Raw genomic sequence first — 26458 nt, 5'->3', positions numbered from 1 at the left:
ATATGTGCAAATTTGAAATAAAAAAATAAGTATGTGTGGTGAATAAATAATGTATAACAGTGTTGTGGTTCCACGTTTAAAGTCAAGTGTTCATGAGATGGATTGCCTGAGGGAAGAAACTGTTTCTGTGTCTGGTCGTTCTGGTGCTCAGAGCTCTGTAGCGTCGACCAGACGGTAACAGTTCAAAGAGGGAGTGTGCTGGATGTGAGGGGTCCAGAGTGATTTTACCAGCCCTTTTGCTCACTTTGGATTAGTACAGTTCTTGGAGAGTGGGGAGGGTTGTACCAATGATTCTCTTAGCAGTCCGGACTACTCTCTGTAGTCTTCTGAGGTCAGATTTGGAAGCTGAGCTGAACCAGACAGTTATTGAAGTGCAGAGAACGGATTCAATGATGGCGGAGTAGAACTGTTTCAGCAGCTCCTGTGGCAGGTTGAACTTCCTCAGCTCTGCGAAGGAAGAACAAACTTTGCTGGGCCATTTTCAGAATGGACTCAATGTGATTGTCCCACTTCAGGTTCTGAGAAATTGTGGTGCCCAGGAATCTGAATGACTCTACTGCAGTCACAGTGCTGCTGTTCATGATGGTGAGTGGGGGAGAGCAGGGGGGTTTCTTCTTAAGTCCACGATCATCTACACTGTTTTGAGCATGTTAAGTGTGTTAAAAGTCACACGCTGATTGTAGGTGGCACTTATGTTAAAGCAGAAATAGAGCGGACCCCTGTACACAAAGCAGCTCTGCACTTATAAACACCTCCATATGATGCCTAGTACCATCAAACTTTTTCTGATGACAGTCAGTACCCTTCAGATGTGATTTATTTAAAAGCAACTTCTCGGATTTGCACCCATCACATGAATGGCTTATTTCAATGTCTTATCGGAGAATTTAAAAAATAAAGGCAATAAGTTTGCAGGTAGATAAGTGTTGTCTACATTATTGGCAGCTCATTAAGTTTGAATTAACCGTTTTATCTACTAACAATCAAAATTCAAAGTAAACTATTCACATTATATATTTATAATTAAAATCATTTTAAACAAACTGGGGAGAGCTTCTGTGCAAGACAACACAGATATACAGAAATAGAACAAATTTGAGTCAAACTGCACATTTGCAATGCAGTGTGGTTGATTATAATGGAAGCAATGTAGTTTTGCGACAACTTGGTTATTTAAAGGGGTCATATGATGTGATTTCTTGTTTTCCTTTTCTTTAGTGTGTTATGTAGCTGTTTGTGCATGTATATGATCTGCAGAGTAACAAAGCTCAAAGTCTCCCTCAAAAGAATTTATTCCATCTAAAAGAGGCGGCTGAACCAGACCGGGCTAAAACGCCTCATTCAAACACGGCCCCACATGTCATGTCTACGTCACGATGTGGAAATATTTGCGCAATGCAGCCCAAATGTTCACGCAAAGGAATGGTGTCAGTAACCGCAGTAGTGTTGATGCAGCCATGTCAGGGAGACACTGTGTGTTTCTATGCGAAAGAAAAAACACTTTATTTGGGCTTCCGAAGGTAGATGCAATTAGGAATCATTGTTAAGGTTTGTTTACAACAGAACAGCACAACCTAAATGTTCGAATTTGTGCAACGCATTTTATTGAAACAACAGTTTCATGAACCTAGTAGAGTACAAGGCTGGCAGTGCACAAAGGCTATTTCTAAAACAAATGGGTCAATTCCAACTTTGCTATGACAATCTGGCGCTTCTGAATGAGCGACTAAGTATGTTTTGTTATTAGTTTAAGTGTTTGCTATTGACTGTTCAAATGCAGAGTTTTGTGCAGTGCAGAGTAACGCGTCGTGTGTGTGTGTGTGTGCGCGTGAGAGAGAGAGAAAGAGAGAGAGAGAGAGAGAGAGAGACAGGGTCACATCGCAGTGGAGTCAGCTGTCTTAACTGCAGCTTGCGAACTGCAAATACATACGAGCATGATCACTGTGTCTGTCACGTGACTGTTCCCCTCTCGGGCTTGAACTGATGGTAAAACTAAGGGCATTATTAACGGTCTTTATATTTACACTGAAAGCTGAAGCTTGCGATTATGGTAAGGGGCGTTACATTTTCGACACGTGCTTGTGATATTCGGCCAACCAAAATGCACTGTGTCAGCTGGCCAATCAGAGCAGACAGTGCTTGTCGGAAGGAGGGGCTTTGTAGAAAATGATGCGTTTGAGAGAGGCGGAGCATAGAGGAACTACAATAATGTACAGTATTTGAAAAATTTGTTTTTTTAACATTAAAGCATATTGTTACATCAAATGCACAAAATGATCATCTTTAAAATAGCATTATATGACCCCTTTAAACATTTTTCCATCTCAGTTTCCAGAATGGGTGCCGAAACATGGTTTATGATATTTTAAGGTCCATCCTGCAGTACCTAAGCGTTCAAGAGCAATATAAATAATCATGCTCATCTAAACAAGTACAACTAATAAATCAGACATAACACTTCTCGACATTTGTTTTTCACACCATAATAAAACACTCCGCTTTTATCCCTTGACATGGTTTCATTTGTGCGGTTTAGAACTTCCAGACTCCTTCATACTTGGACAGTGAGACCACAAGAGCCACGATTGACTTCCCAAGTTTACATGAAGTCTGAGTGCCCGGCCAGACTGTTTAACAACACTAAGATGTACAGTCATCCCCGAAATATGCTTGCGGACAAAGAGACGGAGGAATATACAAGCACTTTCAGATCGACTCAGAGATGGCACATGACAAACAGGGCTCCAGATTAGTGTGATCTGGAGCGGTTTTGAATAAAAGTAAATTTTGTACGCTTCCTAACTCAAGCTCAGTGCTTTACTGTCAAGTCAAGTTGAGCTGTCATTCCGCTACATGTGGGGACATACAGTGGAACGAAATGTCGTGCCTCGCAGGACCACGGTGCTACATAAATACAGGCATACAACAATGAAGTAAAAAAACACTATAAACCTATACACAACTAACCTACTGACAGATTTTAACTATAAGTATACTATATATAAATATTTACCCTATACAAACTAAAAAAAATAAAAGATAAAAAATACAAACTATACGAATGAGTCACAAATACTGTACATGTGCAAAGAGAAACATTTTGAGTCAAACAGCTGGTTGGGGAACAGTGCAGGATGATTTGTAGAGCATGAGCATGTAAACATACATATATTGCTGAGTCTTTTGTGGGATTGTGTGCACACAGCAGTGTGTGTAAAGTGCCTAGCGCACATAGTGGAGAGTGTGTTACAACAGGTGGTTTGTACAGGCCCACTCACCTGTGTGCAGCACACTTCGAATTGCACAAAAAAGTTCCATACAGTTTTTTCTTTGGTGTGGTAAGGTTTGGGGTGGTCCATGTTTCAGGAGGTAGGGGTTTGCATGGTGTTTCAGAGGGGGGCGGGTGGTTTGAGTTCAGGGCTCTCACAGCCTGGGAAAAGCTGTCTGGCGGAGCGGGCTCTGATGCTCCGGTACCGTCTTCCTGATGGTAGGAGCTGGAAGAGACTGTGGGAGGGATGGGTGGAGTCCTTCATGATGCTGTTGGTTTTGCTGGAGCATCGTGTAAGGAAAATGTCCAGGATGGAGGGGAGAGGGGCACCGATGATCTTTGCTGCTATGTTCACTGTCCGCTGGAGGGTCTTGCGGTCAGCAGCACTGCAGTTCCCGTACCAGACAGTGATGCAGCTGGTCAGCACACTCTCAATGGTGCCTCTGTAGAATGTGGTGAGGATGGGTGGAGGGAGACTTGCTCTTTTCAGCCGGCGGAGAAAGTGTAGGCACTGTTGTGCCTTTTTGGAGAGTGACATGGTGTTGGTGGTCCAGGTGAGATCCTCTGTGATGTGCACCCCCAGGAATTTAGTGCTGCTGGTGCTCCACAGTCGAGCTGTCGATGGTCAGTGGGGGGTGGTCAGCGGAGTTTCTCCTAAAGTCCATCACAACCTCCTTTGTCTGCCCCACATTGAGGGACAGATTGTTAGTGCCACACCATTCAGCCAGCTGTGCCACTTCCTCTCTGTAGTGCGTTTCATCGTTGTTGCCGATGAGACCTACCACTGTTGTGTCATCAGCAAACTTGATGATGTGGTTGGAGCTGAACTTGGCAGTGCAGTCGTGGGTCAGCAGTATGAAGAGCAGCGGGCTGAGCACACAGCTTTGTGGGGCACCTGTGCTCAGTGTGGTAGTGCTCGAGGTGTTGTGGCCGACACGGACTGACTGAGGTCTTCCAGTTAGAAAGTCCAGGATCCAGTTACAAAGGGAATTGTTAAGGCCCAGCAGGTTTAGTTTATTTATGAGCTGTTGTGGGATTATTGTGTTGAATGTCAGCTGAAGTCAATGAACAGCATTCTAACATAGGAGTCTTTATTTTCTAGGTGGGTAAGAGCCAGGTGGAGGGTGGAGGAAATTGCATCGTCCATAGAGTGGTTTGGACGGTATGCAAACTGGAGCGGGTCGAGTGTGTTGGTGAGGCTGGTTTTGATGTTGTGCATGACTAACCTCTCAAAGCACTTCATCATGATTGGAGTCAGTGCTCACAGGGAGGTGTGGGCAGGCGTTGGGAGGTGTGGGCAGTTTTTGTGCAGGTGTGCCATTCTGCATTTCAAACCGTGAATAAAAGTGGTTGAGTGCATCAGGGAGGGATGTGTCATCATCACAGGCTCCGTGTGTCTCTGCTGTCTGTGAAGTGATTGTTGATTTTTTGAGCATAAGACCGTTTTGCATTTTTAATGCCACAGGACAGATTGGCTCTTGCTGTTTTGAGGGCTGCTTTATCTCCTGATTTGAATGCTTCATCTCTGGTCTTTAGCAGCCCACGAATCTTTGCTGTCATCCATGGCTTCTGGTTTGCACGTGTGGTGATGGTCTTGGTGACGGTCACATCATCAGTGCACTTTTTGATGTAAGCAGTCACAGTTTCAGTGTACTCATGCAGGTCTGTGTGGTTGTTGTAGGTGGCTGCCTCTTTAAACATGTTCCAGTCTGTGCACTGAAAGCAGTCCTGTAGTGTTGAGGTAGCATCATTTGGCCAAATTGTGATGAGTTTTTGAACCGGTTTGGCAAATTTGAGAAGTGGTCTGTATGCTGGGATTAGCATAACAGAGATGTGGTCCGAGTACCCGAGGTGGGGGCAGGGTACAGCCTTGTAAGCGTTCTTTACTGTTGTGTAAACAAAGTCCAGTGTGTTGTTTTCCCTTGTTGCAAAGTTCACATGTTGGTAGAACTTTGGCAAAACTGTCTTTAAGTTTGCGTGGTTGAAGTCATCGGCTATGATGAAAAAGCCGTCGGGGTTATTTGTTTGTTGTTCACTGATGGCGCTATACAGTTCACGAAGTGCGTCTTTAGCGTTTGCACACGGGGGAATGTAAGACGCGACAATAACAATGGCCGTGAACTCCCGCGGCAGATAGAACGGCCGACACTTCACAAACATAAACTCCACCAGCGATGAACAGTGTTTTGATAATACCGCAGCATTGTTACACCAGTCTTTGTTGAAATACACAAGCCACCTCCGCGGGTCTTACCAGATAGTGATGAATCTCTATCCGCTCGGTAGCTGGTTAGCCCGTGCTACTGAATGGCGGAGTCCGGGATGTTGTCGTTTAGCCATGTTTCGGTGAAAACAAACACACAACAATCCCTTGCCTCATGCTGTGTAGACCGACTGAGTTGAATTAAGTCCAGTTTGAATTAAGTCCAGTCAATTGTGCATTACCAAGAAATAAACGTGTAATATTAGTAGCTGCACTTGTTAATGCAAAACAATAGCATTTTTTTATTAAATTATCTTTGTTTTTAATAACCCCGCATATCACCCCCCAGCGCTACCAAAATCTGCTTCTTGCGACACCATCTGTAGAACTTACTAGCGCTTGTGCCACTGCTCACAAATGTTAGTCTGGAGCCCTGACAGACCATGATTTCTATAAAATTCTGAGCTTGGGGTAAATTGCCGGAGTCCAGTTATACATTAACATAACTGGTCTCATTTTGCCTCTCACCTTGGCAGGATTTCCCCGCCTGGCAGTGGGTCATGTGGTTGAGGACGTTCTTCATGGTGCGGCAGTGGGGCAGGGCACAGGCGCGCACCTCGTCGTTGGCTTGATCTCGCCGCTGGCACTTGTGGGCGTGAAGCAGCAGGACCAGCTGCTGCTGGATCAGTTTGCGCTTCTCTGGGTCAGCCGTGGGGCCCGCTGACACCCCCTGTCCCGGGACCATGCCCACCGAGGGCACCTGCTGCTGCAGCTGGAGGAAAGAGTTTTGATTAGATAGAAGCTCCATTTCAGTTATTATATAAAGAAACAAATATTTCTAAATATTCTCAGTTGGTTAGATAAAGCCTCAAGCCACGAGAGGCTGTGAAGCTGTGATTTTATTCGTTGAGGTCTTAAGTGTCCATTTTATGCCATAATCAAAACAATGTGTTCTGTCTTCTTGGCTTCAACAACACAGAATTGTTTTAACATTTCTTATTTATAAACTATCCAGCCACAACTCAGTAATACTGTGAAATAGTATTGCATTTAAAATACCTGTTTTCAATTTGAATATATTTAAAAAATGTAATTCATTCCTGTGATGCAAAGCTGAATTTCCAGCATCATTACACCAGTCTTCAGAGTCACATGATCCTTGAGAAATCAATTAACGTATTTATGCACCCTTTAATGTAAAAAACAAAACAAAAAAACTCTTACTGACCTCAAACTATTTAGTAAAAAAAAAAGACAAGAAAGGAAATACAGCTATACATATAAATAAATATAGGCTCTGTTGACCTAATTACACAATGTTGGAGCAGTCTAGGTCAATTTTCAGATATGACTGTTCAAACAATAATTTTAGACTTCATTAACGCAAATGTATCCACTCTTTGCGTCATATTCTGTCGCGTTTAAACATGTGCAATTCAATTAGCTCTTCGAAAGAATAAATAGCTGCTGAATAGATGTGTGACGCAGAGACAAGAGAGGCCTGAAGTGTTCTGGACTGAACCGGAGCCAGCTGTGGAGGGTTACTCACCAGATTTGGCACGCTGGAAGCACCCTTCAGGGTGGGCTGGAGGCTGTTGGGAAGAGCTGCCTTGTTCTGGATCTGAGCGTTTAATCCAGCGCCGGACATTTGCTGGACCGAACCCTGTGCGTACTGCTGCCCGAATGGGCCGTTAGCGGTTGCAAGACCCATCTATGGAGAGAGAGAAAAAAAAAAAAAAAAGGACCATCAGCATCTGTATACCTCAGCCAATGTTCATGAAACAGTGGCTCAAAACGGCTGCCAGTGTAGCGTTTCAATTTAAATTCATAGAGAGCAGGCAAGGCGTTACACAGGCACGAGGTCCTGCTCTCTGCCAGTGTAGAGCAGACGCTGCCGAGCCAAACATTCATAGGTCAAAGAGCGTACTAAAAGATACTGTCATCAGCTGCTCAGTGACATCCGCCCACTCACGTACGAGCAGTGCAGACCGACTTGCCTTTAGGGGAGAGCTTGAGAACAAAAATACAGTGTCTGCTCTTCATAGAAACACCAAAATAAAGATGCACTGATGATACAATATTTTAGATAATATACATTTTAGATAAAAACTTTTAGATAATATACACTACCGTTCAGAAATTTGGGGTTGGTAAGATTTTTAAATAGATTTTCCTCTTATTCTCATCAAGGCTGGATTTATTTGATCAAAATGTAAACAGTAATATTGTGAAATAATTTCACAATGTAAAGCAACTGTTTTCTATTTGAATATATTTCAAAATGTAATTTATTCCTGTAAAGACAAAGTTAGATTTACTCAAGAAACAAGAAACATTTCTTATTATTAACTATGTTGAAAACAGGATTTAGGATTCTTTGTTGAACAGAAAGATCAAAAAATTTGAAAGACATTTTTTGTAACATCATAAATGTATTTATGGTCACTTTTGATCAATTTAATTTGATTTAGTTTTAATTTCTAGAAATAAAAATGTATAGACCCCAAGTTTTTAAACAGTAGTGTAATATTTTGCATCAGCAGTAGGGGTGTGCGAAATAGAAAAAAAAAATGATCTCTCTATTTTTTGGGGATTTTTTCGATAACGACGATTAGACGATATTTTGCCGAGTGTGTTATTGTGCTGATATCTGACTACCGTGGACAGCTGCCGTTTTTGATATTCTTCATATTCTGTGTGGTCAGTTCACAGAGATAGAAATTAATATTTTCATATGTTTAAATTCATTTTTACCTTTTATGGGCAATTTCACCTTAAAAAAAAAAAAAAATTCCCTAAAAGTGTGCATCTTTTGAATCAAATTGTTACATTTAATCAGTCAATTAGAATAATAAGACATTTAGGCTGTTACCAAACAAATGAAACCAATATCAATAAAATTATTCTTTGCAGAAATTGAATCTGAAGTGGCATTTAGATGCATTTACACATTGTTTAATGCAGCTCAGAGGGACATGGAGTGCTTTAACCTGCAGTTACAAATGCATAATGTTTTGATATTTTAAACAAACATTGAATACTAACATTTGAAATTATTTTAAAATGAAAAGATTTTCTTTGAATGTGAAATTAAAATCGCCAGTAGGTGGCAGCAAGTCACTGTTAACAAGTGAGTCATTGCGACTGAACTGAATCATTTAAACGATTGATGCAAAACAGTGCTGTAGCTGTTTAGAATTATTTTTTGTTGGCGAAATAAAGCAAAAACAGATTTGGTGTCTAAAACTTAAGTCTCTTAATATTAACTTGTTTATTGATCTTGTATAAAATCAATATCACATTTGTAATCATGCTTATTTTTGAAGATTTTTTTATGTGATTTTAACCATATGAAAAAAAAACAAAAAAAACATTTATTTATTTTATTTTTTTATTAGGGGTGAGAGAAAAAGAATAGATTCATTGAATCGATTTTTATTTAATTATTTTATTTTTCCTAAGAGATGGTGTTGAGAAGTTACCGCTTTTTAATTACATCAGAGGGAAACATGACTAAACATGACTGAAACGGTATGCAAAGTAACAGCACTATTTCAGAAATAATTTTTTCTGCTCATTTTGTTGAACATTTGACTATTATATTCATGTGCAAGTTCAAGGTTTTGGTACTTTAAAGTTTCATGGTTCAAAGTACTTTAAATATACACTGTATGTGTATGCTCCTGAAATAAAAGTTTAGAAAGATGTGATGCATTGTTTTTGTTAATATGACTCATCATATACAGTCTCTTTTAAGGGCATAATCAACTATTTTCCATTGTCTAGTCTTTAATAAGCAAACAAAAAACACAATAAATTGTAATATCGAATCAAAATACTGACTGCTAAGATGTGTTTTTTTTATTGTGACTGTCTGTATATTAAGTGTATCATTCAACTTTTTCCCATGGTCTAGAGTTAAAAACAAATCGCAACATAGCAATATTGAATTGCAATACTTGTAGAAATTCTTAAAAAAAAAATTGCAATACATATCATATCGGCACTCAAGTATCGTGATAATATCGAATCGGGAGGTAGGTCTATCGTCCCATCCCTAATATATACACACATATACATATCTGGGGTCGACAATATAAATGGCCCGGTGGCCCGGACGTACTTTTAAAACCGTCAGGGCCACCAGATCGCTCCAACCACTAGCCCGGTGGGGCCAGTAAAAATAATGCCTCGATTAAAAAAAGTCTAATTTCACATTAATTACCTGTGGTTCTGTGTTTTGATTTCTGTTTAATCGTCTCGGTAACCACCGCTAACACGTTACGTGATCCCGACAGCCTTACAGATGCAGCGGGTTTATGCGCTCCGTCTGCACCGCCTTGCTCGCTCCCGCGGTTACGCGCGCAAACTGCACACTGCTGCTCAGCACCTACCTATAGCTACTATTAAGCTAGGCTACATGTTTCTGAAACCCACATCACCCGGCCAAACGCCGGGTAAAAAAGAGAAGGCAAGGAAGAGAAAATCACCAGAGGAATTGAGGGAAAGCGAAAGGGAATACGAAAAGAAAAGGCAGAGAAAGTGTCATTATGTCAAATATAGTTCTGGTGCCTCCGTCTCTATGTACTGTACAACACGACATATAGCAGTAGAGTTACTCTGACAGGACACTGCACTTATTCGCGATCGCAAAAGTACATTATTTGCACACAAGCCTTGCTGGTTAAATGTTTAATTCACGCGCTGGTCTGACGTGTGCTTTTTCTGAGCGCATACACCTGAAGCACGCGCACTAAAAAGCCTGTCTAACAGCACCTGATTACTCAACTAACTTATTTTTTGCGCTAATACCGTCAAAACACACAAGGTTTACATACAGACTCAGTTGGTTATCTCTAAAATGAAAGTAAATAGTTAAGAGAGAAACGGATGCGTGCCTGTATATTAGATGCGTGCAGCTCTTAAAGGGACAGGACACTAAACGTGCTGTCGACTGTCATTAAAGGGATAGTTCACACTACAATTTAATTTGTCATTATTTACTCACTCACATGTTGTCCCAAACCACTATTAATTTCTTGTGCTGAACCCAAAATAAGATATTTTGAAGAATGAGGGTAACCAAACAGTTGCTGGTCCACATTGACTTTGATAGTAGGAAAGAAAAATCCTATGGAAGTCACTGGACCAGCAACTGTTTTCCACCTTCTTCAAAATAGCATTTATGTTCAGCAGAAGAAAGAAACTCATTCAGGTTTAAAACAACTTTTGAGTAAGTGATGGTATAAAAATAAAACATTATGACACAATTGACAGACAGATGACAGAATATTTATTTGTGGGGGAACTATTCATTTAACGTTAACAAAACGCAAAGAGAAAAATCACTCACTATTCTTGACTGAAAAACTTTAATACAGTTGCTTTAGGAATCAGTCTATCTAGCGTTTTATTTTTATATTTGTTCATTCAATTTCATTGAATGCTCTGCTAAATACACCTATTGTACCTGAAAATAAAGCACTGTTTGTTTTATTTGTATATTATGTGTATTTGTAATGTGTATCTTTGCTCTTATTTTTTTATAAGATAGAATGATGACAAAGATTTTTATCTTCGCCCACTTTGGCCTAAATACCTGCCATGTCTTTTTTTTTGTTTTTTGTTACCTTGAAAGGCTTTGTCTTTCTAGTTTGGCTGTAATGCTCAGACAGCTTGTAAAACCAACATGACAAAGAATCGTGATAAAATCGTGAATCGTGATATTTCTAAAAAAATCGTGATATGATATTTTTCCCATATCACCCACCCCTAGCTGGGCTACGATCAAGAAAAAAAAAGAGGTTTACTGTGAGCTCTGCAGATCAATGCCCACATATGCAGACAAGTAAGTTAGAGAAAAGTTAACGTGTATGAAACCTATGGTATGAACATAATATAATGAATTTCTGTGTGACTACGGAGAATGAATCCTATGCAATAGGTTTATTTGCACTTGTTTCATGTTTTTGCACAGTTTTGCTGCACTTTGCACTAAACCTACCTTAAAAAAAATAAATGTTATTCATGTTGTTCAAGCACACTGTTCTTTTTCGTGATTATTGGGATCAATACCCGACGCGTTGACCTGGGCCAGTGAACTTCAAAAGACACTGGCCCAGAGGGCCAGTGGCAAATTTCCCTTATTGTCTACCCCTACATACACATACATATATGCATTTTCTGCCCCTTATCTTGAATTTTGTGATCATTCTTAATGCATTTTATTAGACTGAATCATGCAGTGAAAGAACACACTCGAAATGCACACGTGCCCTAGTCTAGACTTCATCACCTAATGTAGGTGTTCTGTTTGGTTTTTGCAAAATACTCAATGTCATATTGCTCATCATTAAAACAACAATTACGATATTAATTGCTCGTTTAATGCTCAAGTTACTCCAAAATAATGTAAAAATATAAAAATATCTCTGTCATCCACCAATAGAAATAAAATGGAGCAGGTTCATCTGAAGATTAACAATTATGAATTTTTATGGAGCATTTTAAAATATATTTTAAAAAAATTGCATTTTCATTTAACTTTTTTCTTTAAAGAAACACACAAGGATGAATTGTTCGCAATATGATCTATAATGTGCATTTATTAAAAAAAAAAAACATTAATTTTAATTTCACACCAACCTTAATCTATCATTTACTGCTACTAAATGAAGTGCATGCAGATGAATAACTGTACTAAACCTGAGTTACTTAGAGCACTTTTCAGTGATGCTTTCACAGCATGGTTCTGCAGCAGAGCGTCAGATCAGAGCTCCTCCAGCGGCGTGTGTAAACCTGCCCATCCCCCACCATCACTAATGCAAGCCTGCAGCCATTAGCGCTGCACGCACCACTGCTGAACTGAGGAACTCCCTGTCCTGAGCAATACACATCTCAGCTGCCTGTCGCTCTCCCGCTTTCACTCTAACACGGTCCATGCAAGTGATAAATCTTCTCTTCCACATTAAACTGACTTTTCTAACAAGCTGTAACAAGAAACTGTCATCTGCCTTTTAATATTTGTATAAATCCACACAAAACTGAAATGCCATTGGACCAAAATGTCACTCCTGTAGCTGTAATATTAACAACATACTAGGTTCTCATTGGCCGTTTTAAAATTAAATGTAATTTTCAGTAAGAACAAACATTTCTGTTGTGACACCAAACAGAGCTCTCAACTACAACAAAAAATATCTATATATTTAATAGACATGTGGCAGATGTCCATTTTTATATTATACAACTTAAATCAACAAAATAAAAACAGTCTCTTATTTTGAATTTTATAGACAAACCAAAAGATGTGATTATCCATAAACAAATACAAAAAGCATAATGTTTTGCAACATTTAAATGAAAAACAAAAGACTAAAAATAGCAAGATTCAATAGTAATAAAATAAATGGATCTGGCCAACATAAAAAAAAAGTGGTCACATTTATCACCGTTTTGCAAATTTTTGCATGTCGAATCTGGACATTTTTATAGGAATAGACATGAACGGGAATTTTACGTGAGATTTCCACAAAAAGATTTCACAAGTTGGTCATGTGAATTTTAGGGATGCATCGATCCGATACTCAGGATCGGCACCGATACTGGCATTTTCTGCCGGATCGGGTATCGGTCAGACGAGACCGATCCAAATCCGATATTCTGCGTTTACTATTCTGTATTATTTTTGAGCCCCACCAAAGGCACAAAAACATTATAAAGCACCATAAAGTTTTCGTACACTATATTAAAAGTGTTCTAAAGCTATTCCATAGTTCAATGTGAGGTAAAGATTAATATTTAAGTCATTAAATTCAAGTTCAAATAAACTCATTCCACTGCAGCTGTCTATCATCCTCCATTCAGCATTCAAACAGCATGTTGCGTTCGGTTACTACAGTCAAAACAATGAAACTCTCTTCAAGAGCGCACAGTAACTGAGGTTTAAGACTGTTAAAAGAAAAGGATCAATAAACTAACGCACAGATTTAATACACTACGTATCAATCTCTTCACTTTGTACTTTGAACTTTTCTATGTGGACTCGGAGGGCTGCGCAGCTTGCGTGCTGTGACTCAGTGTTGCTTCAAGCACATCATTCTGCGCACGGGATGTACATTAAACGCTTTGCGCCGCTCTGTATTGGAGCCTTTCGTATTATAATATTTTTATGCAATGAAAGATTAATAATAGTCTTTCTTGTTCTATCCTATCAATCATATGTTGCTGCCTTTGTTACTGTGCTATAAATTTAAAATGTATTTTAATTTTATAGTATATATTTATATATAAATGTATTTAAATGTTTTTTTATGAATTTATTTCACAACAATACAAAGAGCAATGTGTAACATTTTACCAGATTTAGTCCTACACTTATTCACTTTTAATTGTAAGTAAAAATGTTTCACTAGATTTTATCAAATTATTGTTCACCCACGATTTTTCTAGAGTATCATTTGCTGCAGAATTATCCACTAATCTAGTATTTTTGTCATAGACTATGATTAAATATTTTTTCATTTGTTATTTTTCATTAAAATGAAGTTGTCTATATGTAGTAGATTGTGTTTAACACACAAAAGAGTGACGATCAGGTCAACACAGAGAAGTCTAGAAATTATACATTGATTTAACAGAAAAAAAAAAAACTGCGCTGGTGTCAGATTGGATCAGTATCGGCAGATACTCAGAATTTTCGGTATCGGATCGGTTCTGAAAAAAATGGTATCATTGCATCCCTAGCGATATTAGCGCATCGGCAAACAAAGTTGCTTGGTCTGAAACTGCTTTCTGTGTAAGCTGCGCTTCATATGCCCCTACACAATCGACAACAGACAATGAACCTTTCATTTTCTCAATGAAAGTTCACCGACAATATTTACATTAATGTAACTGCACCTGAAATAAATGATACATTAGTGTTGGGCGATATGCTCAATTTTCATATCGTCAGCCTGTGAGATCGCCGATACACGATATCACCATGCTAATTTATTTAATTATTTATTTACTTAGTTTTGCTGCTGGAAAGTGAACCAACTCCAGCATAGCGGCGTGCGATATGACGATTTTTGATCGTGGATGATAAAAATGTCTCCACGATCTGCTTTTGAAGAATTATCATAGTATCGTGCTACAGCGTACGTTCTGGCGCCTCCGTCTCAAAATACTGTATGCGACGTACATTCACATCAGAGATAACTCAGCGGTAGAGTTGCTCTCACAGGACACTGCACTTATTTAAAAAAACATTACCAAACAGGGCTCTAGACTCATTCTTCCCACTGGTCTCACTTTTGTGACTAACTTTCTCAGTTGGTCGCACGAGCACAATTTTTGCTACAACATTTGATTAAATCAATGCAAGCTGATGAACTTTTATCATAGTTCATAGTAGGGCTGTGTATTGGCAAGAATCTGGCGACACGATAGGGTTTGCGATACAATATATTGCGATACATTGCGACACTGTAAGCAAGGCGATAAATTGGGATATTTGTTATTTTAGGAATAGGATATATTTTTAGGACAGCTGTCATTAAGAGCACAATACCATATGCATACCTAAGCAATAAATAAATACATGACTAAAAAAAATTGTTTAACCAGAACACACTGTGATCTGCATTTGCAATAATCAGTCCCTATAACATTCAACATTATTGAACCACTTTTTGTGCAGTACGAGTAAGGGGGGGGGGGGGGGGGGGGGGATTAAAAGTGCTTGCAGGATTCTTTAGTTAAATGTATGTGTAAAATGTATTTTATAAAAAGACCATATATATTTTAGACCCTGCTTTAAAAGGTTCACAGTTTAAGTTTACAATTGTAACATACAATGTCATTACATTTTAATCTCAACAAAAAATTACATCTGCTTAGTATCAATTAGGGCTGCCAATAACAACTATTTTTATTTCGATTAATCTATCGACAAATTTTTCAATTAATCGATTAATCTAAACGATTAATTTCCCGTAAAAAAAAAACAAAAAACAATTCTACTTTAAAATATTTTATTAAACCAAATGAAATCATTTTTTAAAGCAAAAGTGAAGTGCAACAGAGTGCAAGAAGCAAGTGTCCACCCACAAGCAAGTGTCCATCACTGAAATCAAAGTTCAGCATTATAGTGTGAGAATGACAACATATCCACACGTTCTAGTCTAATAATAAAATTATAATAAAAAACAGTTTAAAGGAGCATTTACCAGAAATATTATTTACCAGAATTTATTTAGGTGAAAAATGTAAATGTGCAGTATTTCTGAAAAAATATTTTAATATAAAATCAATTAATTGGAGATGCTTTTTATTATTAAAATTTAATGGAACAATTCAAATGGAATCCAGAAAATAAATGGAAAAAGAATTTGGCACAGATAAAACTGTGAAACTCAATTAATTAATTATTTTTGATTAATAAAATTTTAAAAACTGAATTTGGAAATAAAACTGATTTCATAGGGCCCTATAATTATAATTTTTTTTGTGGTAATAAAAATGGATTTAAGTGAACAATAGCTTTTAAAATGACTTAAAATACATATATAATAGCAATGATGCAATAATTAGTTCAAAAAGTATCAAACGCAAGAAATCATATGGTTTTACTGAACAAAACTTTAACCCTTTAGGCGCCAGGGTTTTTTGGAAAAAATGCTGGATTTTGACATCAAGATTTCAAAAGCTTGTGGCTTGAAAGGGCTTAAAGATAGAGATCTACTGTAAGTTAGAAAAATGTTGGGCATGACCCAAAGTTTATGTGGGGTGTAAATATACTCATCTCATTTGCATATGACGTCATAAGGCCCTCTTGAATTTCATAATATTTAGGAAATAGTAGATATTGCATTGATGTTTGATTTTTTTGTTTGTTTTTTTGTCCTTTTCTCCTCATTACAAATAATCAGAAAAGAGGAAACCAACAATAAAACAGGAGAAAGTACTAAATTATTACTATACTATATTGTAGTAAAACGCATGTGAACTTTTTGATCAGTTCATAAGTAATATTCAGGAAATAATAGATATTGAATGGATGTTTGAACTTATTTGCATGTTGTTGTTGTTTTTTTGTCTTTTTATCCTCATTCCAAATGATCAGGAAAAGAGGAAATCAACAGTAAAACAGGAGAAAGTAGTAAATTATTACTATATTACTGTGCCATAGTAAAATACATGTGCCTAGTTTTTGATCAGTTGACCAGCTATCTGCCCAATCAGGTATCTATGTGACAGTTTATAGTTCTTGAGAGTATGGTACCTCTCATTGTATGGCACAGCGCACAGACTTACCCCAAACTGACTACACCTGTACTGTCTGCCGGCAGCCCTTAGAGCACGCGCGATCAGAACAAACAGCGCAATCTGGCCGATTATCAGAGATCAACAGCTCTCCTATGGACACTAAGACCACGTCCACCCCTGGCCACCCCCATCCCCGTTGGGCAAAGTGTTGAAATGATCACTTGTTTGTGCTTTGTGAACGATCGCGCCTTGCGCAGCGGCACCATTGCACGGAAAAGATGTACCGGGAGAAGCGCGATCATTAGACGGCCGATCGTCATTTCCAAAAGGCAAATATTCCCCTTCAGAGTCAGAATCGGCGAATGACACTTGCAACACATCCTCACAGTACAACTTTTTATTAGCCGTTTGGTGATTTTCTCTCACATATCTCACAATTTACTCAGACGCTATGAACTGAATTGCTTCCGCATCAATGACACGATAGCTCACTTACTCAGGGCTCCAAACTGCGACTAAAATGGTCGCATTTGCGACCAAAAATATTAATTTGCGAGTGAAGTTTTTGCTGAGGTCGCCACTGGCGACTATATATAATTTGCATGAAAGGACTTTTTTCCCAATTGTTTTGCGCTCACATCTTTTGTTATGTTCACGTATTAAACTTACATAAGACGATGCGCATCAAAGTTTTACTGAAAAGAGTTTCAAACAGTCCTCGTCTCTGCCGCACACAGTCTGCTGAACGCAGTGAGAGAGACCTGAAAGGGCCTGTTTACACCTGCTCACTTCATGCATTTTCTCTGATCGGATATCTATATGACTTGTTAAAACGTTTCCCCATTTACACTTGGCCACATAAATGTGTCTTCGCAAAACGGATATAAATCCGTTCTTCAATTCCCGCTTCATATGCAAATATAACGGAGTTCACGTCAATGAAAGCAATGGATAATTTTATTAATTATCAGCTAATTTCAATATCAAGAGAGCGCGCGGCATCAGCACTGGAAAGATAGGCTAGTCTCGCTACTTTTAATGAAGAAGATTGTGTGTTGAGCGTCTGCGACTTACTCTCAGGTTCATTCAATTTGCAGTTTGCAGTTCGCTTGCTGAAGAAATACTCCGCTACTCATCCGCGGTGATGCTTGTTGCATTGCGCTGTCATATCTGACTATAACATGCCATATAGCCTATAAAACGCTCTCACACGTCTATTATTTTAATATTATGGGAGGAGTAAAATTACCATATGTGGTTTCAACAACCAGATGCATTTACACTTGTCCGGTCGATCTTCTTATCGAGATCTTAGTCTATATGCTGTGTTCTGTTAATGCATGGACTTCCTGTTATTTGAAGCGCACTTGCCATCCAGTAATCGCAAAAAGCTTTGTGCTGTCTTACTTTTTAATAAACAAAGTATCAGCTTTAAAATGCTACGAAATTCAAATGATGAGGTTTGGGTGCTCTTTAATGCGGACCACAAGCGCACACTTTCGGTAATATAAACACCAGTACCCCGCGTCCACATGGTCCGTGTATGCGTCCGGATCGCGCGAGCGGAGAGTATCGCACTTAATGCGCAGGCGCGATCTCTTTAGCACCTCAGTTAAAGCAGCAAGTGAACCCATTATATATTTCGATTTACTACTATAGTATGAAATGAACATGATTAAAAGGTAGGCAATAAGAAAGCCTATAGTACAACTTACTGAAATGTTTTATGTAAAAGCTCATTCAGTGTTTCAAACTGAGGAAATGTATAAAGCTTGTAAACATTGCATTGTAATACATTTACCTCAGAATAACCACTCAGTGTCCATAAACTCATCAGTCAGCTAGAAAAATAACTATAAAGAGGAGCGTTTTGCTATATTTATGCGCTGTTGCATATTAATATTTTTACTTATTGTGTTGTACATGATTCAACTCCTCCTATAAAATAGCATTTTACTAATGAAGAAAAACAGACTGAATGTGTGAAAGACGTGACAACATTTATAGGATGCACTGCACTCAGTTGCCAAGTGATGCTTATGGTCCATGATATTGGTACAGATTCTGTGTAACGAACAATTCTTTGTGACTGTATATTTCAAGTTGTAAAAGACATTTAATTCACACTTTAAGTGAACCTTAGTCCCCCGGTCGACCTGATCATCTACAAGATAGATTAAAATGCTGATAAAGCCTAGAAAAGATAAGACATAAACACATGACAAAATGATTGAAATGTTAAAATAGGGGGGAAAAATAAAATGATAATAATAAAATAAACCACTTTTATTCTGTGGCACCTAAAAAAATAATTTGGCGCCTAAGTTTTTCTTTTATAGGAGCCAATGGCTCCTTACTCGATTTTTTTGTCTGGAGCCCTGCTTACTCTGCTATTTCCTCGAACAATTTTGGTCTAGAATCGAAGTACTATATGTCTGCCATCTAGTGGAAGGGAATACAAATGAGCCATTACACCAGATTAGGAACTATAGCCCATTTCATGAAGTATGACGTCTTGTCGCAATTTTGCGACTTTGGCGCTTAGAGGGTTAAAATACATAATGTATTATAAACAATAGAGCTAATGTAGATTACGCATTACAACAAAGGCCTGCAGGGGGCGCCAACGGCCGGATGATTTTTACACATTACTGTTTAATATTGACCAAGCACCATTTAATTCAAACGTACACTTAATCTTTAATATTTGGCCATTTCTTTAGGACAGAAATGCTATAGCCGCTGTAATTACATGAATACGTGGACATCAAACCATGTAAACTCCGAGTGAGGGTTTGAGCTTTTATTTTGAAATCGCGATGTATTCTCCTGTGTTTGTGTAGATTTATAAATGATTTACCTTACAAATCCGATGAAATGGCACAGGTTGCGTCCCCAGATGAGCGTTATAATAAACCCAAACTCACAACAACATGCAGAGATGAGTTTGAGATGCTCCACTTGTAAATGATAACAGTTTCTGTGGAGCTACTGTGAACAGAGCCGCTGTGAGACGCACGTGCTTGGAAATAAAGCGCTTATACTGTGTTAGAACTGCATCGCATATAATTATTTAATTAAATCATAGCGTTTGTGAATTCACAATTATGCTTAATTTTTAATGGGTTTAATATATCATGCAGCCTTGGAAAATAGTCTGAAAATGTGTTTTATGGATTCTCGTCTGTGAAATGCGCCACTTCCGGTATTTTGCCGGTTAGTCGACGCGAGCAAAATGAAGTCGACGATTTTTAAAAATCGTCTCGTCAACGAATCGCGACAGCCCTAGTATCAATGAAAAATAAAGTGCTTGCAGGATTCCTAAAGAAACCAAAACAATTGTAAAACAAAAATACAGATGTGGAACATTCTCAGAACCTTTCAACTTGGATTTCACAGGTTTCTCAGTTTGTATTTATGTTCCACGTGGAATCGCCGAGACAGCGACGCCCCAACTGCACAAAACGCCCCCAACATGAGAGAGAGCTGCAGCCACGCAGCGACCCTACCGCCCGCCTACCGCTCTTCAACACGGGATGCGGCAAGTGGCGGAAACGAGGTGGCGCTCAAGCCCAAATGATGCCACACTTCAGCTTTGTACACCGAAACAGGAACTGGAAGAATTCTTTCATCCTGCATTACTGGCAGCGAACTATATTAACGCTAACATTGCGTGCCCTAATGCTAGTATTTCCTGTCACTATTTAAGTTCAGAGATGCAGTCGGGATATGAACTCAAAACGAAACAACTGCCATGAATCTTGTATGAATTATTATTATAATTTCTTTTTTAAATATCTATATTCTGTTTTTGAGAGTCGATACAGTATCGCCAAACAAAATATCGCGATACTCACGTGTATCAATATTTTCTTACACCCCCATTAGGGCTGTGGAATTAATCACGAGATTGTCATGCGCATCTTGTCAGTAAAGCCGGTTCCGTGATTAGCGCAAAATCTCCATCACCTGCTTTCAAATTAAACGGCATTTAATACACAGAGCCGTAGTTCACTGACAAGCTAGGCAATTTCGCGTTCATAATCCAATGCGATTTGCGCTGTATGAAACGCTTTGGAGCAGCGCAGACCATGCACTCGCACAAATGCGACCACGTCAAATTTTAAGTCGCACATTCTCAAAAAATGGTTGCAAATGCCAAAGAACATCATCACTGACTCAGTCTAACGTGAGTTTATGCATTTTAAAAAACACTCCCGTTATAATCAGTGAAGCTATCTACATTGTATGATGAATAAATCTCTTAAGCCCTATTCGGACGGGACTAGTTTTACAGGGGGTCGTTTGTGTTTCACAGACATACTTTGTGATTTTAATCCCATCTGAATCTGCCACCTCTGTTTCTCACACAACCTCTGTATTAATTCCAGAGCAAATTACCTACTATAATTTTTATAGATACATTTTTCTTCATATCAGTCGATATAGATAATTATCACGATAAATGTCAAATAAAAGTGTAAAGCCAGATTTTTGCTCAAAACTTTGTTGTCAAAAAAGTTGTTGAATCTAGGGATGATCTGATCAGGATTTTTGTAGCCGATACATAGTACCGATTTCTCGTCACAGGTCGATACCAATGCCGATTCTGATGCTTCAAGCTTTATATAAGTTAAACTAATTCATTTAAATTAATTAGTTTAATTCGAATTTAAATTAATTCGAATTCTTGTACTTTTCTAAATAGCCTACTGTTAATTGAAAGGATTTGTTGTGGAGTGAGGGGAACTAAAGTAGCCCAGCTATGTTTACAGTGTTTATTATAATGTTTGTAATTCGCGTCGGCCTATTTCTGAATTAAATAATAAAATGCGACTTAGGCTATAGGCGACTTGTGTTTCTCTCTCTCTCCAAAAACTAAATTCTTATCGGTTGGTTAACGGTTAAAATGAACATCCCTACATACAACTGTTTTAATAATTTTTTTTTTATTATTATTTTTAAAAAGTACTTAAATCACTTATGTAAGGATATGTAAATGTAAGGATTTTAACATTCTCAAGTCGGTAAGCTAATTAATTAATAAGGGGGGGGGGGGGGTTAGTAGATCAAGGACAGTTCTGGAATCGGATCGTGACTCCCAGAATCGGAATCGGATCGTGAGGTGACTAAATAGGTGTGAGACATCAAAGTACAGTGAGAGCTACAGAGAGCAGACTCTCCTGATGCTTTCGAATCGCTCTCACGGCACTTTGATGTCATACACTGATAGTTCTGCAGCGCTGCTTCAAGTCGAACACACCTAATAAGTAAAATTTAAAAATAACTTATTTTTAAAGGTTTCATAACTTTTGAACCGCTAATCCTATCCTAATGCTTTAAAAAAGTGTTGTATCTTTTTGGAGATATCACATTTGTGTCATTTGGATATTCAGAGGCTCCATAGTATACGTGATTACGTCATCACATTGACAACATTGATTCGTCAGAAGAAACCAATGCATTTCGTCCCTCTGAGACAAAATAAACTATTGTTGACGCTTAGTCCCACCCCCATGCCCAGATTGGTTCAAACTGTCCCATATTCAACCAATAAACATAGGTTTTGGTCTTTTATACCACCGTTTAGGATTTTTCATTGGAAATTTGAACAAAGCGAAAGTAATGTCTGTCGTGCGGGCATGAAAAACAAAGTTACACATGTGCATGAGAGAACTCTGAAAAAGCAAAGAAAAACACACGAATGAGTACTTTGACAAAACAAACCAAAAACAAGGATGAAGCAGTGGTACTTATCGAAAAAAGAATTCATGTCTTCGCGTCGCTAGGCGATGTCCCAGTAAAATCGATTCCGAGGCAGAGTACAGCCAGCAGATCGATCCATTTATATGTAAACAATAATTATATAGTTCATAAAGATCATTTTCTCTATTTTATCTGCTGCACTGTATATTTCGCACTCATTTTGTGTGAAGTTTGTGAATCATTTGCACTGTTTGTATTCTTTTATTTTTGTTTCAAAAGAATTTGTGCAATTGTTTTTAGTATTAGCTGCACGGTTTGTTTGTTCATACTCAGATTGAAAATATATTTCTCTGAAAAAAGTCACTTTTTTACTGCGCTTTGTTATTATATAAACACTGACTGAATTTTCTTTACTCCCTAAATGTTTTTATATAGATAGACACATCTATATTGTTAGTAAACTATATAGACCTGTTTTTCCACTAAAAATCGCTTGTGACAATATTGTAATAAATGGCTATAATTTGTTTGGGGAATGTTATATGTAGACAATTGATTTGGAAGTGTAAAACACCCAGATACAACTTTCTAAAAGGAAAAAAAATCCAAACTTCAGGAGTTTCAGTTTGAGTACACAGTAAAAAACACCCAATTGTTGCTTGCGTTTTTCTTAAAATTATGGAAATTCATTCATTCTTAAATAAAACAAAAAGGAAAATTGGGACTTTAAATAAGCTAGACTGAAACTTCAAGTTCCCCTGGTTATAATGATATATGGCACTTAAAAGGGTCATATGATGCGATTTCAAGTTTTCCTTTCTCTTTGGAGTGTTACAAGCTGATCGTGCATAGATAAGATCCCTGAAGTTGCAAAGACTAAAGTCTCAAAACCAAAGAGATATTCTTTATCAAAGTTAAGACTCTGCCACGCCCCCCTAAAACAGCTCATTAAACACGCCCCCACGTCTACGTCACGATGTGGAAATATTTGCGTAAGGCATGGTTTCAGTAACCGCAGTAGTACAGCCGTGTCAGGGAGAAGCTGTGTGTTTCTAGGTGAAAGCAAAAGCACTTTATTTGGCCTTCCGAAAGTAGATGCATTTAGTAATCATTAAGATTATTTACAACAGAACAGCAACGCATTTTATGGACAACAGTTTTGTGAACCTAGGAGAGGAGGTAATTCTGACATTGCTATGACAATCTGGTGCTTCTGAATCAGCGACTATAAGTAGGCTGTTTTGTTATTAGTTTAAGTATTTGCTATTGACTGTTCAAATGCGGAGTTTTGCGCGTCGTGTGTGTGTGCACGTGTGAGAGAGAGAGAGAGAGAGACTGGGTCACATCACAGCAAAGTGTACAGCCCATCAGAAATGGTCTTAATCGCGGCTTGTTTGCAAACACATACGAGCATCATCACTGTGTCTGTCACGCAACTCTGTTCCCCTCTCGGGCTTGAACTGATGGTAAAACTAAGGACATTATTCACTGTCTTTCATTTTGAAAGCTGAATCTCGCGATTATGGAAAGGGGCGTTACATTTCCGACGCGGCTTGTGGTGTTCGGCCAATTACAATGCACTGTGCCAGTTGGCCAATCAGAGCAGACTGCGCTTGTCGGAAGGAGGGACTTTGTAGAAAACTAAGCGTTACTTTGAGAGAGGCGGGGCATAGAGGACCTACAATAATGTACAGTATTTGAAAAATAATGGGTTTTTTGAACATTAAAGCGTGTCAACATATTCTGTTACACCAATTACACAAAATAATGATCTTATTATGAGCATCATACAGGGGTAGACAATAAGGGAAATTTGCCACTGGCCCTCTGGGCCAGTGTCTTTTGAAGTTCACTGGCCCAGGTCAACGCGTCGGATATTGATCCCAATAATCATGAAAAAGAACAGTTTGCTTGAACAACATGAATAACATTTATTTTTTTTAAGGTAGGTTTAGTGCAAAGTGCAGCAAAACTGTGCAAAAACATGAAACAAGTGCAAATAAACCTATTGCATAGGATTAATTCTCCGTAGTCACACAGCAATTCATTATATTATGTTCATACCATAGGTTTCATACACGTTAACTTTTCTCTAACTTACTTGTCTGCATATGTGGGCATTGATCTGCAGAACTCACAGTAAACCTCTTTTTTTTTCTTGATCGTAGCCCAGCTAGGGGTGGGCGATATGGGAAAAATATCATATCACGATTTTTTTTTAGAAATATCACGATTTTATCACAATTCTTTGTCATGTTGGTTTTACAAGTTGTCTGAGCATTACAGCCAAACTAGAAAGACAAAGCCTTTCAAGGTAACAAAAAAAAAAAAAAAAAAAGACATGGCAGGTATTTAGGCCAAAGTGGGCGAAGATAAAAATCTTTGTCATCATTCTATCTTTCTTATAAAAAAATAAGAGCAAAGATACACATTACAAATACACATAATATACAAATAAAACAAACAGTGCTTTATTTTCAGGTACAATAGGTGTATTTAGCAGAGCATTCAATGAAATTGAATGAACAAATATAAAAATAAAACACTAGATAGACTGATTCCTAAAGCAACTGTATTAAAGATTTTCAGTCAAGAATAGTGAGTGATTTTTCTCTTTGCGTTTTGTTGTTTTGTTAACGTTAAATTAATACTTCCCCCAAAATAAATATTCTGTCATCTGTCTGTCAATTCTGTCATAATGTTGTATTTTTATACCATCATTTACTCAAGTTGTTTTAAACCTGAATGAGTTTCTTTCTTCTGCTGAACATAAATGCTATTTTGAAGAAGGTGGAAAACCAAACAGTTCCTGGTCCAGTGACTTCCATAGGATTTTTCTTTCCTGCTATCAAAGTCAATGTGGACCAGCAACTGTTTGGTTACCCTCATTCTTCAAAATATCTTATTTTGGGTTCAGCACAAGAAATTAATAGTGGTTTGGGACAACATGTGAGTGAGTAAATAATGACAAATTAAATTGTAGTGTGAACTATCCCTTTAATGACAGTCGACAGCATGTTTAGTGTCCTGTCCCTTTAAGAGCTGCACGCATCTAATATACAGGCACGCATCCGTTTCTCTCTTAACTATTTACTTTCATTTTAGAGATAACCAACTCAGTCTGTATGTAAACCTTGTGTGTTTTGACGGTATTAGCGCAAAAAATAAGTTAGTTGAGTAATCAGGTGCTGTTAGACAGGCTTTTTAGTGCGCGTGCTTCAGGTGTATGCGCTCAGAACAAGCGCACGTCAGACCAGCGCGGGAATGAAACATTTAACCAGCAAGGCTTGTATGCAAATAATGTACTTTTGCGATCGCGAATAAGTGCAGTGTCCTGTCAGAGTAACTCTACTGCTGTATGTCGTGTTGTACAGTATATAGAGACGGAGACCAGAACTGTATTTGACATAATGTGTGCTGTAGCACGATACTACGATATTTCTTCAAAAGTAGATCGTGGAGACATTTTTATCGTCCACGATCAAAAATCGTCATATCGCACACCCCTAAGCCCAGCCAATTCCAGCGGTCTCGCCACTGGGGCTGAAACTTTCTCTGCCTTTTCTTTTCGTATTCCCTTTCGCTTTCCCTCAATTCCTCTGGTGATTTTCTCCTCCTTGCCTTCTCTTTTTTACCCGGCGTTTGGCCGGGTGATGTGGGTTTCAGAAACATGTAGCCTAGCTTAATAGTAGCTATAGGTAGGTGCTGAGCAGCAGTGTGCAACCGCGGGAGCGAGCAAGGCGGTGCAGACGGAGCGTAAGGCTGTCGGGATCACGTAACGTGTTAGCGGTGGTTACCGAGACGATTAAACAGAAATCAAAACACAGAACCACAGGTAATTAATGTGAAATTAGACTTTTTTTAATCGAGGCATTATTTTTACTGGCCCCACCGGGCTAGTGGTTGGAGCGATCTGGTGGCCCTGACGGTTTTAAAAGTACGTCCGGGCCACCGGGCCAATTATATTGTCGACCCCAGATCATATGACTCCTTTAAAAAAACTAATAGGTCTTAAAAAAAACAAGGAA

The 26458-nt window shown here is 38.4% G+C and overlaps 1 protein-coding gene across 4 annotated transcripts in view; it reads right to left on the bottom strand.

Moving 5' to 3' along the window:
- The window catches only part of LOC306864149 (CREB-binding protein-like), an 84249-nt gene that overhangs the window by 38796 nt on the left and 18995 nt on the right, over positions 1–26458 (bottom strand). For all 4 annotated transcript variants that reach the window (XM_079407891.1, XM_079407893.1, XM_079407892.1 and 1 more), the window contains exons 3-4: positions 7021–7182; positions 6000–6243 (exon numbers count right to left, since the gene is read on the bottom strand). In XM_079407891.1, the coding sequence (XP_079264017.1) occupies positions 6000–6243; positions 7021–7182 (406 nt within the window). The remainder of the gene's footprint in view (positions 1–5999; positions 6244–7020; positions 7183–26458) is intronic.

Source organism: Barbus barbus (assembly GCF_936440315.1).
Source record: "Barbus barbus genome assembly, chromosome: 4".
In the NCBI taxonomy this organism is placed as follows: Eukaryota; Metazoa; Chordata; class Actinopteri; order Cypriniformes; family Cyprinidae; genus Barbus; species Barbus barbus.
Note: the sequence above shows the minus strand (reverse complement) of the source record. Positions and strands in the feature narration are given on the sequence as shown.